Raw genomic sequence first — 16,029 nt, forward strand, 5'->3', positions numbered from 1 at the left:
CACTTTTTCAAACATTATGAGGGCCTAACCTGATTTAAAGTAGAATATCTCACTCCCTAGAAGTATACGATTTTAGGAGAAAAATACCCAATTTTAGTTGAACTGATAATTGGTATAAGCAAGTTTCAGTCTGATGTGATTTGATAAGACTAACCCTCTATAGCTGTGGAAAACAATGAGGACACTAAAAGAAATGTAACTGCCCACAAATGGTGCCACAACCATAATCTCTATGCATTATGAGAATAATGGGTGACAGAACAAAGAACACGTTGCCATACAGTATGAGACAATGCATTCCTGAATAGCTTGGAACAGGATCATAAATGTAATCAAGTGCATTGATGTCCCCAGCTATTTAGTAATGATGCATCATACTTTGCTACAGAATTGTTCATTAATGAAAATATAGACTAGATATTTGAATGCTATCTCAAACAAAATCAGAACATTTCTTCCAACCTATTCAAGCCCTTTGTAGTGTTCTTTCCAAAGATTGGGATCCCTTTTAGCACAGGCAATGACAATTACACATTATTTGTAGAAAATCCTCCACACATAGGATCCAGTTCAGTCCTAGGCTAAGTATTCTGCTTGGAAAAGTTGCTAAGCAACAATTTTCTACCTAGGGTCACTGATCAACCAATGAGTGGGTTATTTTAATGATGTAACTCTAATATACTTGCAAGAGAGTTATGTGAGTGTAATTATGTTATAGCTGAACTAGCTGCTTCTCCATTCTGTCTGGTCATAACTGATAACTGTTAATAAAGCAGTCATCTTTCTAGTTTCCCTCTGAACTTTTAACTAGTACTGAGCTCTAGCCCTGGATATACAGGTGCCCTAAGTGAAGTTTTATTCTGCCATGTCCAACAAAATCAATGGAGTGAGTCCATACCTATTTCCCTTTCCTAGCTGCCACCAACATTTTTTTCCTCTCCAGCCTCCCTGAGCAGTTCCGCTGGGAGCAGCCTACCTTTATGGCTGAATGAAGTCAGCAGTTGGCTCTTAGACTAGTGTTAGCGTACCAGACCTGAGGTCATTGGTGACCGGAGTTCTCTGTCCAAAGACCAAGTACCAGTGGGGCCTGCATGGTGGACCATAATTCCCCAATCTTTAAGTGCCCTTCATCTGAGGCTATAAGGCCTCTCAACAAGAGCCACACAAGCTGCTTATTCTGCCTCTGTAAGGGGTGTGTTCTGCACTGGTGTGAGCAAAGCAGGTCATTCTCTAAGTGGAGCCAGCACTCAAGGAAGTCCCACCTGAGGGCTTTCCTGTTAGAGCAGTCCATTTGTCTGGAATCAGATCCATGGCTCCAGACTTCCAGATCTTTGAGGGACCAAAGGTTATCAAAGTCGAAGCTGGTGGGATTTTTCAAAACCTTTTGAGGTGCACCGTAGCAGCAGGATCAGTCAGACACTGAGCGCAAGTCCTTGTGTTAGGAGAGGCATAGAATACTGTCTCGAGGCTCAGACTTTAAGCTGCATAAGACTACAAGACTTCCTGACATCAAGGATGCATCAAAACTTAGAACAAGTTCCCTTAGCACCACAGCTGGCATTAGCTGTGTGGAGCTGGACATGCCACAGGGTTTGAGGTTTTTGCTGGCACCTGCTCAGCCATACTCACTTTGTCGGTAGCAAGAGAGACAGAACACCTGCTGGTACCAGTCCCAACCCCAGTATTGCCTCCTTGTGCAGCACCAGCATCAACATGGCACAGGCAGCTTTAATGGCTCATTTTCTGCCTAGGGTCACTGATCAACCAATGAGTTGGGACCAGTATCCTGCACCTCAGGAGCTCAAACATGAAATCTTTTGACCAAAGACTTACCTGAACGTCTTATACTGCTGATGCTGCTGTCCGGGTTCCTGGACCTGATGTTGCCTGCAGGGCTGCCACGGTATCCCTGATGGCCAATGACATCTGTCCTGCTGATAGCAGGGAGGGTATCCCTGATCCTGGAAGAGACTTGGAGTAGAGCTTACACCAATCCCCAGTCAGATCCCATGACTTGGTGATCTCATCCTCCGCTGCATGGGGAAGAGAAACCTGGTCTCAGCTGAGGCACAAGCTTGGTACCAACCCTTAGCAGGACTGCTGGTACCAACCTGGGTGGCCATGTGGGCCCTATGGACAATGCAGAACATCATAGATCTGACGTCCCCCATACACTCCAAACACAGGTTGGCTTCTCTGTGCCTGGGGGGAGGAGAGGGACGGACAACTGTCCTCAGGACAGTGAGCTGCAGGAGCAGCCTCCAGAACTGGACCATCCACAGCCAGTACTGGAAAACACCTTCTCCTCATTACCAGACAAGGCTCTGGCCTTTGATCAGGCCAAACCTAGCCACTCTCTCTATATATAATCATAAAATCTTCTAGGATCTCATGAGATGGGTAGTAGCAATCCCATAGATCCCGACCGAAGAGGTATGAAGATACGCTGCACAAGGTACTCAATATATTACACTTATCGGTTCTGGTCTGTGTAGCCATTCCTATAAATGAGTGACTGCTGGAGCCAGTGAAGGTCCTGTAGCAGATGCCTGCTTCCATAGCACTGACTTCAACGTGGGCCAATTGGTGGTACTGGGTACTGGCCATGGGCGACAAGCAGTTCTCCTCACACCTGGTTCTAGGGTCACTGGTGGCAGTGACTGAAAGAATGCACCAGCACCTTCAGAAATTAACACAGAAAGATAAGGAGAAGGAGTGCATAAATTTGCTTGGCAGGAAGTCATCGTCTATCCGAAGCCTCCAAATGAGGATATCAAGCAATCCTGGTGAAGTATAACCATGTTAAGTGGTGTGTCATCCTGTGCGTCAATTGAAAGTTCCCACCAGAATTCAGGAGTGAATTCTAGACTTTTGAGTCAGAAGAATAGCTGGTTGCTAAGCAATACCTCCAGGAGGCATTGGATGCTGTGGACCCAGCCTCCAGAACAATGGCAACAGCAGCAACAATGCACTGCTCTTTGTGGCTGTCCTTGTCAGGAATTCTTAAGGAGCTACAAACCACAATTTAGAGCTACAAAGCTACAAAAACCTTTCTTTTGAAGGATGCTCCTTGTTCCACAACAAGACCTAAGCAGCCATGGGGTCACTTTAGGGCCATGCTCAGGTCCTTGCAGGTCTACACTCCAACCTTCAAGTGATGGCATTTCAGGCCTCAGATATACCACAGGCAGCTCCTTTACTATCAATACAGAGCACCCGTGCCTTCTCGGAAGGGGCAGGTTTCAAAGAGGAAGGCCTCAGGAGGAGTCACCACTTCCTCACACCAACCTTCCTCCTCTGCAACAGGGCAGCAGATTTGACTCCATGCCCAAGGACAGCATATCACTTATTTTTCAGCCCTAGACATCTCTCCCCCTTTGGCAACCATCTGGCTTCTTTGCACCACATCTAGTCCAAAGTCACATGAGACCCATTGGACATCTAATGTAATGGAGATGGGCAATACAATTGCTCTCCTGCTCCCTACCCACCCATATTCCCCATGCCTGTTCAGCGACCCATCTTAAGAGAATGCATTAAAGCAAGGTGCAGTTCCTCCCAGCTTTCAATGCCATAGAAAAAGTCCCCCACAGCAGAAAGGGGAAAGGGTTCTACTTGAGCTATTTTCTCATCCCCAAGAAAAATCGGGGAGCAGCTTCAGGAAATATTTGACCTATGAGATTTAAACATGTACATCCTGAAATTCTGTTTCAGGATGGTGTCTCTTGCCTCAAACATCTTATCCCTAGATTAGAAAGACTATTATGCCGCCCTCAGCCTCCAGGATGTATATTATATATTGCAATACATCCAGCCCACAAATGTTTTCTGAGGTTCACCACAGGCTACAGTCACTGCTAGGTACTTTGTAAACACCCTTTGTGCTATACAAAAGCCAAACAGCCAGACACAATACTGTCAGTGACTTGACAGTATTGTGTCTGGCTGTTTGGATTTTGTATAGCACAAAGGGTGTTTACAAAGTACCTAGCAGTGGTTGTGGCCTACCTCAGGAGGCTAAACATTCAAGTCTTCCCCTACCTTGATGACTGGCCAGTCTGAGGCCACTTGGAGACCCAAATACAGCCATGGGCTGTTTGTATGTTTAGGCCTGCTAGTGAACAAAAATAAGTCAACCCTGATGCCCACACAACAGTTTATAGGGTCCATATTGGATACCACCACAGCCATGGCCTACTTTTCACTTCACAGGTTCCAGACTTTGAGGGACCTGTTCTCTTACCTTCAGCCTTACCGTTGAATGCAGATAAGTTCCTCCCTCAGGCAACTGGTGGCCTGCATGTTTGTTACAACTCAGATGAGGCTCCATTTCCAGCAGCCGCAAGCATGGATATTATTGGCCTGCCACCCCAGTCTGGCTGATTTACCTAAGTCCTCAAATCTTGATTTAAAGACTCCAAATTACAGAGAATCCACTATTTACTCTTGTTCAAACTAGCAAGTGACCCATGTCCCATTCTGCAGAGGAAAAGAAAAAATTACAAAAAAAAAAACCAAAACCAAAACCAGGGTTTCTGCCAGTCTGACCTGGGGGGAAAATTCTCTTCCAACCCCAAATATGGCAATCAGTTAGTTAGAGATCACCAGTCTCACTCCTTGAAAACAATTCTCTATGCTAATGTGGAGTCTTCTCCATCTAGTGTCCCATCTCTGGCCATTGAAGGTATTTGCTAATAGCAGATGCAGATGGGCCACATGCTATTGTCAGCAATCTCATCATACCATCCCCTCCATAAATGTATCAAGCTCAGTCTTGAAAGAAGTTAGGTTTTTTTGTCCCACTATTCCTCTTGGAAGGTTGTTCCAGAACTTCTGTGCTCTGATGGTTAGAAAGCTTCATCTAATTTCAAGCCTAAATTTGTTCATGTCTAGTTTATATCCATTTGTACTTGTGCCAGCCTTGGTCCTTAAATAACTCCTCTCCCTCCCTGGTGTTTATCCCTCTGCTGTATTTATAGAGAGCAATCATATTTCCTCGCAGCCTTCATTTTGTTAGGCTAAACAAGCTAATCTTCTTAAGTCTCCTCTCATATGGCAGGTTCTCCATTCCTCTGATTATCCTAGTAGCTCTTCTTTATATCTGCTCCAGTTTGAATTCATCTTTCTTAAACATGGGCATCCAGAACTGCACACAGTATTCCAGATGAGGTCTCACCAGTGCCTTGTGAAATGGTACTAACACTTCCCTGTCTCTACTGGAAATACCTCACCTCATGCATTAGCTTTTTTCATGGCCATATCACATTGGCAGCTCACAGTCAGCCTGTGATTGACCAGTACACCAATGTATTTCTCCTCCTCTGTCACTTGGAAATGGTACATCCCCAGCATATAGCAAAAAATGTTGTTGTTAGTCTCTAAGTCCATGATGTTGCACTTTGCACTATTAAATTTCATCCCATTTTATTACTCTAGTTTTTAAGGTCATCCAAATCATGTATGATATTCCTGTCCTCCTCTGTATTGGGAATACCTCCAAACTTTGTGTCATTTGCAGTTTTTGCTTATCTATGCAGTAATTGATGTTCTTTGAGATGTGAGTCCATATACATATTCCACCCTTCTTCCCCACTACTTTGGAGTCCCACAAACCATGGCAAAGGAGCTGGGTGTAGTGGGGCAGTGCTGCTCTTTCTACCCTTTCTGAAACACAAGAAGACTGAAGGGTGCATGTGGCACCCTTGCAGATGTTGCTGACTAGGAAGTTCTCTGACACATATGCACTGGACATGAAATCGCCAGCTGTGGAATGTATATACGTTCTCTTAAAGAACATCAGTTATTGTATTGTATTATTTGTTTGTTTACACACTGCTATGTGTTTATATGAGAGAATACAAGAGTGAAGTCATGTGTCTTGCACTTTGCGTGGAATGGTGAGGTTTGTGATAGTCCTATATTTTTGGGGAGTTCAGTCTCGGATTGGCCCCTGAGAAAGTTCTGTGTCCTGCACGGGTGAGCTTTACCATTGTTGTACAAAGTGTTATTGTGCCTGAGGAAAGGTGTAATTACCAGTCTTCATACCATAGTTTTTAGGTGATCTTTTAGCTTTAGGTGATCTCTGAGCTGAGACCATTGAGTGCCTTTAAGATATAGACCAAAATCTTGAACTTGACTTGATGTTCTATGGGAAGCCAGTGTAGACAGCAGAGACCAGGTTTGATGTGCTCGTGGTAGCCCATGTTACTGAGGAGATGCACTGCCATTTTCTGTACTAGTTGGAGTTTCCTAAGGACTGATAGCTCCATGTCCAGGTATGTGACATTGCTGCCTTCCATACTGGAGGTGATGAAAGTGCATATAATGGGGTCAGGTCATTGGTCTGCCAGGATGGGACTTAGTCTCCTAGTCAATGGGAAAATGTAGAGATGCTGATATAGGAGTGGTTAGCGTCAGTGAAGAATCCAGGAGCACTCCTACACTAAGGACTGCAGTGACTGATTGTGGTGTGTAGATTCAACCAACAGAAATTGCACAATTGCTGCAGACTCCTCAAAGTGCTTTCCTCTACCCACCCGTATAATGTCCATTGCTCAGGTTCTTCACCTATGAGCTGATCTTGTCCAACTACTAGGCTGTGCTGGTGGTGAAGGATCAGTAGACCTGTGTGTCATCTGCATATTGCTGACACTTGAGTTCATGTCATCTTACCAGGTGACCTAGTGGCATACTAGCATAATAGCACCAGAGTGAATCCCTCCTTGTCTTTCAGCTAGCTTTTCTGTGAGCTTTCTCAGGAACTGAAGAATTGATTCTGGACAATAGTTGGTTAAAACTGATGGCTCCTAGCTTGTTTTCTTCAATGTTAGTCAGACTATTGCATTCTGGAAGGAGGAATGGAAGATACCTTTCCTGAATGAGGCACTGGCTATTTTGGTCATGAGTGGCACCAGTTGCCAGGAAGGGCATGGATCAGATTCACAGGTCTTGAGTCAGCCTCGTTCAGAGTATCCAGTACTTCTTGAGGAGTGAATGTGCTGACATCCAAGAATGCAGGTGGGCTGTTCTGTATGCCACTGGGCGGGGGGAGATATCAGCAAGCTTCTAACAAGCTCTGTTGATCGCGTACAAATGGCACTTTTCAGAGACTTATAATTCAGCCAAATCTGAATGGATTTTCATGAGGACATAAAAAGGCAAATTACTGACCACAGAATTATCCTCCTGCCAAATGTCAAGTTCCTGCTCCAAATTATAGCAATGCTAAGTCTCTGCAAAAAAGGGAAAAAATGTTAACATTAGTAAACCTATGGCTTTTTTGCCAACTTTGTTCTGTGACACAGCTGAACCATTTAAAAAAAATCTTGCAAAACAATTCAGCGTGAGGCAGAGAACAAGCATGAAAAATCTCAGCATCAACAGATAAAGTTTGGCAAAATTATACAGAACAGAGAACAGAGGCTTATAATTGAAAGTGTAAGGCAAACTTAACCACATTCATTGCTACCAATTCTAGCCATAATAAGGTGTATAAAATGTTGGAATTAACAATATGATTATGTCAGATGCAAGGGATGTAGATATTGATTTAAGGGCAGAACCAAGTGGCTCATCAATGTCTTAATTATAGTACTTTTGCCCTCAGGGTAGTTTGACGCATGTTGCAGTTTTGAGAGAGAAACCAGGCCAGTAAACTTTTATTAAAAGAATGAGCAAGCAAACATAAAACTCATCAAACATGTTGCTGACTAGCTTATTATAACTTCTATAAACTAATAAAACATAAAATAATACAATGATCAAATCAAGATCACAAATGAAATAAAATCAATGGATTGATGGGTCAATTTTTCAAATTAATACACAGGCAGTCAAATCAAATTATGAGGTTGACATAAGGAAGGGTTACTCTATTAATCCTACATGGGAGATTCAAGAAGGAGCCGATTGCCATAGCCAGTGAGACTGACAAAATCAGGTCATAATCCTGTTCTTCATTTAAAGAAAATACAGCTATTAGAATTATGTTTTTGTAATTCCCCTTTTAACTCTACTTTCTTTAGGCTCATTAAGGTTACAGGCTATTGTTTCACTGCTCTATTCCCTCCTTCTTCAGATAATAACACATAATCTTTCTACAGGACTTAACACAGAGGTGATTGTTAAATCATACACACTAGCAGCTTCTTGAATAATGCCCCTTTCTAACCCAGGAGAATCTCTGATTAGATAACATATCAGGGATTTAATATTCATTTCTGGGGAACTATTGAGGGTGCCATCTTTCTCTCTGTCTCCCCCCTCTACCTCATGGAGCACTGAGTCATCCCCTCATGCCAAACAAAAATAAAAACCAGGATGCATTCTTTCTTCTTCCTTGTTTCTTGGGATCTTTGATTCATGTGACTGTTGTTAACTGGAACCAGTCAATGGAACAGGTGGCCAGAGCTCATAAAGTAGCTTAATGAGACACATTCAGGATCTCTTGGTTAGTTTCAGATTGATCAGGCTTTCATAGCTATTGACCTGAATCTTTTACCTCTTCTCCCTCTGGCTGGCAAGTCCAGGGAAGAAAGGGGCGCCAAGCTTAAGATGATGGTGATGTCAAGAGAAAACGGTTCTCTTCAGCATGGTCTTAACTTTTATGCAGGTCATTTTCCCCATTACTCCACTTCATGGGCTACCTTTGTTTTTTCAAAAGCCAATTAGATGGTCCCTGCATGCCTGATATGGTTAATCATAGAATATCATAGAATATCTGGGTTGGAAGGGACCTCAGGAGATCATCTAGTCCAACCCCCTGCTCAAAGCAGGATCAATCCCCAGACATGTGGCCCAATCCTTTTGCAAAGGACAGTCTTTAGGTCTTTGGTCATTATGGCAAATGACAATAAGGAATGACCATTATCTTGCAAGATTTGCTGTGGTAACTGCAGATAAATGCTCTTTCAAAAATTCAAAAGCAGGACTGTTAGGAGGCTTCCCTCTAGGCTAATGGACACACTTCTACTCATTAAAAATAATCAATAACTTGTGTCACAGTTCAAGGTAATTCCACCTGTATTTTCCTCTCAGGCTTCTAGCTCCCCAGCCATCACCTCTCTTGGGTGAAGCCCCACATGTCTCTTCCTTCTGAGAGGGACAGCTCCCAGCTGAACAGTTCCCTGCCTTCTATGTGTTATTCCCAGAAAAAGGCAGTGTGCCTAAGCAGACCTGCTTGCTTTCTCTTGGGAGACTAATAACAATGTAACTGCCCACAAGTAACCTAAGTGGGTGAGCATGTAGTAAGGGTCATGCTTTAGCCCTTAATTATGACAATATTAGATATATGGACTTTAGTAAGGAAGAAAATGGAAATAACACATAAGGTAACTTCAGTTACTCTGGTTGCTGAACTTAGTATTTTTACTCCAAATAGTTTAAATAACTGGGGAAGCAGCTAGTAGAAAGTGGCATACAATATTGCAGTAGCTTCTCTGAGAATGGAGAATTTATTATACTAAATAAACTCATATGTTTCCTTCATACTTATGTTTCTAGTTATAATTTTTGTCAAATTTTTTAATTAGTAGCTTGTGGAGTAACTGATTTAGAGATAATTTTATTCCTGAAATTTCAGTGGAAAGGGATTACAGACACAATATGTGAAAGTTTACATAGTTTAAATAAAATTAAAAACATGTGCTATAAGAGTAAGTAGGAAAAAGCTTTTAATTTCCAAATGGAAGAAAAAAATGAAGTGATATAATCTGCACCCCTTCCTGCAACTTTATAGAAACTCAATATAAAATGCAATTTCTTATAGGTAGGAGTGGTAGGTTGCCTAACTCTTCCCATTTTAAGACCCTGGTTTCAATTGCTTATAACTTTGACAACATTTAATCATTTGGGCTGAAATTTTCCATGCCAGGTGTCCCTCTCAGGTTGAATTTGTTTAAATTATTTTCACTAAAGCAGTTCACCCATTTCCGTGAATGAGAGTAGGGGAAAATGCATTGTTTTGCCCATTCTGGTGGCCTTTTCATTGAACACTGAAATGTGGGCCCTGTAGAAAAAATGCTCTGTGATTTTGTAATTAAAGACTGTATCCGAATGCATATGTACAAGGGGGGCTGAATTAAGAGTCAGCCTTCATTGTGGCATTTCCTAACTTTGGAGTGTTTGACTTTAAATTAAAAGAACATTAAAGGTGAAGTTTTTTGTATGTAATAGAAATTATATGTAGATGCTGCTATACTCCTGTAAGGCTGTAAGTGTAGGTTTTATTTATTTATTTTAACTAGTAAAGCAACTATTCTCTATTGAAATCTAGGCATATGCAAACTTTAAAATATTAAAGTTAACTGTTCTGAGTTGCATGTGCAGAAAACCTCTTAATTTGGTAGCAAAGGAAACATATATTCCCCTTACTAGAAAACCGGATTTAAAACTGGAACTTGAATTGAAAATGTAACTCTAGCATTTGCTCTGGTGAGAGCTGTAATAATTAATGGACTTCTATACCCACACACATACACATAGCAATTGATCTTTGGGATTGAATCTTCTAGATTTTCCAGAATTCTGAAGTTGTTAATAAGTATTTACCACCCCTCACTATCTCCTTTTGAGATGTCTATATAATCGTTAGACACTGACATTAAACAGGAGACAAAACTACAGTATCTTTCTTTCACCTGCTATTTCTGAAATAATTCTCTCTATATTATTAAAAAGCCTATTTAGCAACAGTGCATGTTTTTTCACTGCATGTGAGGAATGCTCCAGAGGAATCTCAGACTCATGGGAATGCCCTCCTCTGCTCTATGTTTGTCCTTCCAGATCATTAAGGACCAGAAGCTGATGGTGATAGTTGGAGGGATGCTGCTGATTGATCTTTGCATCTTGATTTGCTGGCAGGTTGTGGACCCCTTGAGAAGGACAGTGGAAAAGTACAACATGGAGGTATGTCACTAAGTATCAATAATAGTCCCATGTCTGCTTTTGTAGCTTTCATTGGGCCTAGGTAAGGATACGTGATGATATATTAAAACAGGCCAAGTAGAGGTTTGTTGTTGTTTTGTTTTTAATAAATTAAAAATGAAACTACAGAGGAAATCCTAGCTGCGTTCTAAATAAGGTGCTGCATCTCTGTCACTTTTAGAGATTTTAGATGCAATCATGCTGTAAACACAGGAGAGTTCTCTAATAAGAATCTATAACAGATACTCTTGCAATAAATAATAGATTACAGAATCCATTAGGCGATTTCAGTAAGAACACATTCAAGACATCTGCGGAGAGGTCATTGCTTAGATTGCATTATTACTGCAGATGTTCAGGAATTATATTCCCTGTATCTATATATTTTTCTCACTTGTAAGACCACCCCACCCCACCACCACACACACACTAATTGCTCCTATTTTGATGTAATTCCTGGAAAGGTCATGTTGAAGATTGTAATTGTCTGGAGACAACAGCATAATACCACTTTGTGATATTGTTCCTAGAATTAGAACATTTTGAAAGTAAAAGGAATGACGGCATGAAATCACATAAAGTTAATGAAATACCCTATCTATATGCACATCAGCCCGTACCTTCACATGGCATACTACGTACTTCCAACATGGAGATTGGAGATGCCAATTAATCCAGAATTGATTTTGTGGTCATCAATATTTGGTTATCAGTGAGAAAAACAATATTTTTATCACCAGTACTGCTTACTATCTGCAAAAATAAGTTTGTCATTCTATTCTATACTATAACATTTTATTCCATTATTTCTATATTGCACCAGCATTTTTGGAAAGGGGTTTGGGTTTATTTTGGGGGTGACTTATTTGCGTTGGGTTTTCTTAGGCAAATACATTTTTAAAACATATGTGTAGCGGGGTGGTTACTCAGCTCCTGAAATAAGAGGAGTGAGAACAGCTGGGGAAGGCTAGGAGGGGAAGCAGCCACAGCTGTGGCCTACTCAATTAGGGCCCTGCTGGCCCTGATAAGAGAGCTGTGGGCGAAAAGCTGGAGGAGTCTCCCTCCAGCCCTAGAGGGAGAAGGGCTAGCTGCCTGAGGCTACGTCTACATTACGGGGATCGATTTCAGATACGCAAATTCAGCTACGGGAATAGCGTAGCTGAATTCGACGTATCTGATCCGACTTACCCCGCTGTGAGGACAGCGGCAAATCAACCGCCGCGGCTCCCCCATTGACGGCGCTTACTCCTACCTGGGCTGGTGGAGTACGCGCGTCGATTTGGGGATCGATTATCGCGTCCCGACAAGATGTGATAAATCGATCCCCGAGAGATTGATTTCTACCCGCCGATCTGGGCGGGTAGTGAAGACAAGCCCTGAGAGGAAGGTACCTGAACTAGAGCAGTGCTGGGGAATAGGACAAGGGAGCTGGGGACCTCCAGCCTGGTAAACCCTCAGGCTGCAGGCCTTGATGACAGCCTATGAAGCTGTATCTCTGCAGCCCCGGTATGAAGAGGTAGTGGGGCTGCAGAGATACAGCTTGGGAATAGGCAGAGGTAGCAGGTCCTCACCCTTTGCCAATGATAAGTGGCCATTACAGACTGCAGTCTGCGCCCGTGAGTGGGGGCTAGATGATGACTGGCAGTAGCCACTGAGGCAAGGTGGGTTTAGAGGGTTGGGGGTTCTCCTTGGTGGGGAAACCCAGAGTGTGGGGGTACTGCTGGGGCAGAACCCTGAGGTAAAAGGCACCAGGGTCCAGGAGGGACACGGGGCCAGCGGCAAGCGAGACACTGGCCTGCAGAGGGTGCTCCTTATGCTGGAAAAGAGCTAATTCCCAGATGACCAGCAGGAGTGCCACACCGGTGAGTCTTCGACCTCGCTGCAAAATGCCATAGCAGTGTCTCCTAAACAGTGAGATGTGCCTTCCAAGGGACACTCCAAGGGGTGCAAAATTGTTCACCAGTGTTTGAGGTTTGTTTTTTTCCAAAGTTAGTCTCTAGTTGTTATGGTTGTGGTGAAGAACTTAAAAGTGTGATTGAAATAATGTGATGTGGTGATATCTGCCTGAATTTGCAGAGAGCCTGAAACAATAGGTCTCTGTCACTGTTGAGTAATAATATTGTAAACCTGAAAAGTAATGTTTAGGCCAGTTTTAAATAATAACTTGTATTTGAGCAATACTTAACATCCTATATAAATGTATATATTATCAGTTCATAAAGTATAAATTTAAGGATCTGTTTTTAAAATATAATTTCATTTCATTTAATTAAAATCCTAATAGGAGTAGGCCTTTAACAATACAAGCTGGAACTGAAACAGGACATAATTGGCTTAATATTTTCTGAAGGTCTCAGCTTTCAAATTTTTGGAAATTCTGTGCTAAAGGAAATATAAATAACACTTATTATTGCTTTCTGCAATGGAGTCTTCCTTAGATTGTGAGCTTTTGGGAATAGGGATCACCCTTTTTAACTGTTTGTTTGGAAAGTGCCAATGATGTAGTAGGTACTTCTGGAAATTATTGCTGAATGTAACTTGTGGTCTAGCATAACTTTATGAAAAGTGGTCCCAAACAATTAACATGTACTCTAAAGCTTTTCACTGTCTTGCTTATTTCACAAAATGTAGTTTTAGTAGGATTTTCTCCCCCAGAAAGTAGGCTCAGAATAAGTAAATATCACTTTAGCCAAAGAAAACGGTATTGTTGTGAGTCCGCCTGTAAGTGCTGGTATAACTACCAAGGTTTCAGGCATCGTTCGGTTTCAGGCATCGTTCAGTTCCAGGCGTACAAAGGGTTTGTATCACATAAATACATACTTTATTATGAAATGAGAATGATAACTGATGTCATTCATTTCAGTGGGTATTTGTGCCTTTGATCCTTTTGACCTCTGCCCTGAGTTCATGTCCTAGCACAGCAGGCAGTAACAGAGATTATGTGTACAAACTAATAACTCACAGACATTAGTGATGTTAGAGAGAGAGTTTTCCTCCCTCTAGGGAAAAGATTAGTAAATCATCTACAATTCAGTTTGTGTAATTCAGTCCCAGTTAACATAAGCAGGTGGTGGCTCTTGGGCACCAACAGCTGCAGCCTCTCTCACTCTGTTTCTCTTGCCTTAAAGAAGCAGAGTACAGGAAAAGATCAGAAAAGTGACTTTGAAAAAGGTAATTATGGGTCAAGTATAAGTCTGGGGATGGGCGACAGGGGATGGATCACTTGATTACCAGTTCTGTTCCTTCCCTTTGGGGCACCTGGCACTGGCCATTGTCAGAAGACAAGATTCTGGGTCAGCCCAATGGTCCATCTAGCCCAGTATCCTGTTCTTCTGTTGTATCACCTTCTGTTAATCAAACTCTTTCTGTCTGATCACTTATTGTTTCCATGATTTGTTCCTCCTTCATAAAGCATTTATGGGCCAGCCTTTTGAAAAATGCATATAAAAATAGGGAGGTGTGTGTGTTAGGGTCATGGATGTGTAATCACACACAGATGCATATCCCTAATTGTTTACAGACAGACGTTGACATTGATTAACTGTTGTGGTACCTTATTGTTGCTCTCTAGTATGTTCTCTCCATGTTGTTTGTTTGTTCTATATTTTAAGTTACTAAAATGTAATTGATAACTTAAGTGGATTATATAGAAAATAATTAATGAAAACGTGACTTCTGGGCGGGCATAGAGAAATTCATTTTTTCTGTGCATCTGTTATCAGTCATTCTGCTCAGTATTTTTAGTGCCCCATGGAGCTTTAATATTAAATAGAAACGGCTAGAGTTCATGTAATTTTAAGGCTATGAAATCAATCACTCAGATCAGGAAGTCTAAACATTCTTTTCCACATTAACTCAGACACAGTGCATATCCTATAAATTTCATGATATGCATTAATAATATAAAAAATAATACTGTAAACTGTTTTTAGGTTCCTTATTCTAGAGTTAAAGGGCTTGTGGAGGTACAAAGATGGTGCAAGCTCCTATGGGAAATTGAGGCTCTTCTAAACAAAACTAAAAAAAGTTCCAATTAGAACTGAGGTCAGTCTTGGAAAGAACCCACAACACCTATTCTTTCATCTTCAAACTTCTTTTTCTTCTCATTTCAAAGAATCTTTACAGACAGGCAGAGCATTAGAGCGTCACCATTCATTCCTGTCCATGGTTTGTTCCTCTATTAAGCCCAGCCTAGTCATGTCCTTGTGTATAATGTCATGCCATCTGATCTGTGGTTGGTCTCTAGGTCTGACTGGCCTTGGTTACCTTTGCATTATTTTCTTTGGCATGCTGTCATCTGTATGTTTGCTACAGTGTCCCCATTATTGTAATCTTTTTGATTGCAGCCAATCCCATACCCTGATTTCACATCCTACTCTCCTAACTTCTTCCTTTCTCTTAAAATCCTACTTTACATCTGCTGCCTTCCAAAGAACTGTCATATCTACTGCCTCCAGGCATCTGATGTTTGTTTAATTGAATGCAGCTTCTTCCAGACCATAGATTAATGCCATTCGTACACTGGTTTGATACATTTTCACTTGTTACCAAGTGAAATATTTTTATCAGTCCATAATTTCCTCAATTTCTGTGCAGCATTGTAGCTAAATCATGGTTCTTTTAACCTCATCCTTGATGGAACCACAGGCACAGATCAAGCTTCCTAGGTACATGTAAGACATTACTTGTTCTGTGACTTCACTGCTGCTGTTTTCAACACTTTACTTATTGTCCCTTTTCCAAGATGCAACTACTTTGTCTTCATGGCATTTGCTGTAAATCCATGCTGATTGCACCAATTTTTCAGGGTAGTGAGGAGTATCATCATTCATTCAAATGTGTCTCCCAGTTGTACTATGTCATCTGCATAAGCTAAAGAGCTTAACTCTAGAACTCACAATATCATGTCCTCCAACCCATCTACCATTCTTAATGTCCAAATTAAGAACATGATGAAAGGCAATGGTGATTCCATGCTCTCTTGTCTTATGCAAAACTTTGACTTGAATCAGTTGCTTATTTTCCCACCATTTCTTGTGGCACTGTGCTGGCTAGGTAAATGACATAGGGTGTAGAGTTTTGGTTTTGTGAAACACTAATCCATCT

At 41.6% G+C, this 16,029-nt stretch overlaps 1 protein-coding gene across 1 annotated transcript in view; it reads left to right on the top strand.

Annotated features, from left to right (window-relative positions):
- Window positions 1-16,029, top strand: part of GABBR2 (gamma-aminobutyric acid type B receptor subunit 2) — an 847,514-nt gene that overhangs the window by 604,997 nt on the left and 226,488 nt on the right. The window contains exon 13 of the mRNA XM_054020335.1: window positions 10,783-10,905. Within this exon, the coding sequence (XP_053876310.1) occupies window positions 10,783-10,905 (123 nt within the window). The remainder of the gene's footprint in view (window positions 1-10,782; window positions 10,906-16,029) is intronic.

The sequence above is a fragment of the Malaclemys terrapin genome, chromosome 2 (genome assembly GCF_027887155.1).
Source record: "Malaclemys terrapin pileata isolate rMalTer1 chromosome 2, rMalTer1.hap1, whole genome shotgun sequence".
NCBI classification, from domain to species: Eukaryota; Metazoa; Chordata; order Testudines; family Emydidae; genus Malaclemys; species Malaclemys terrapin.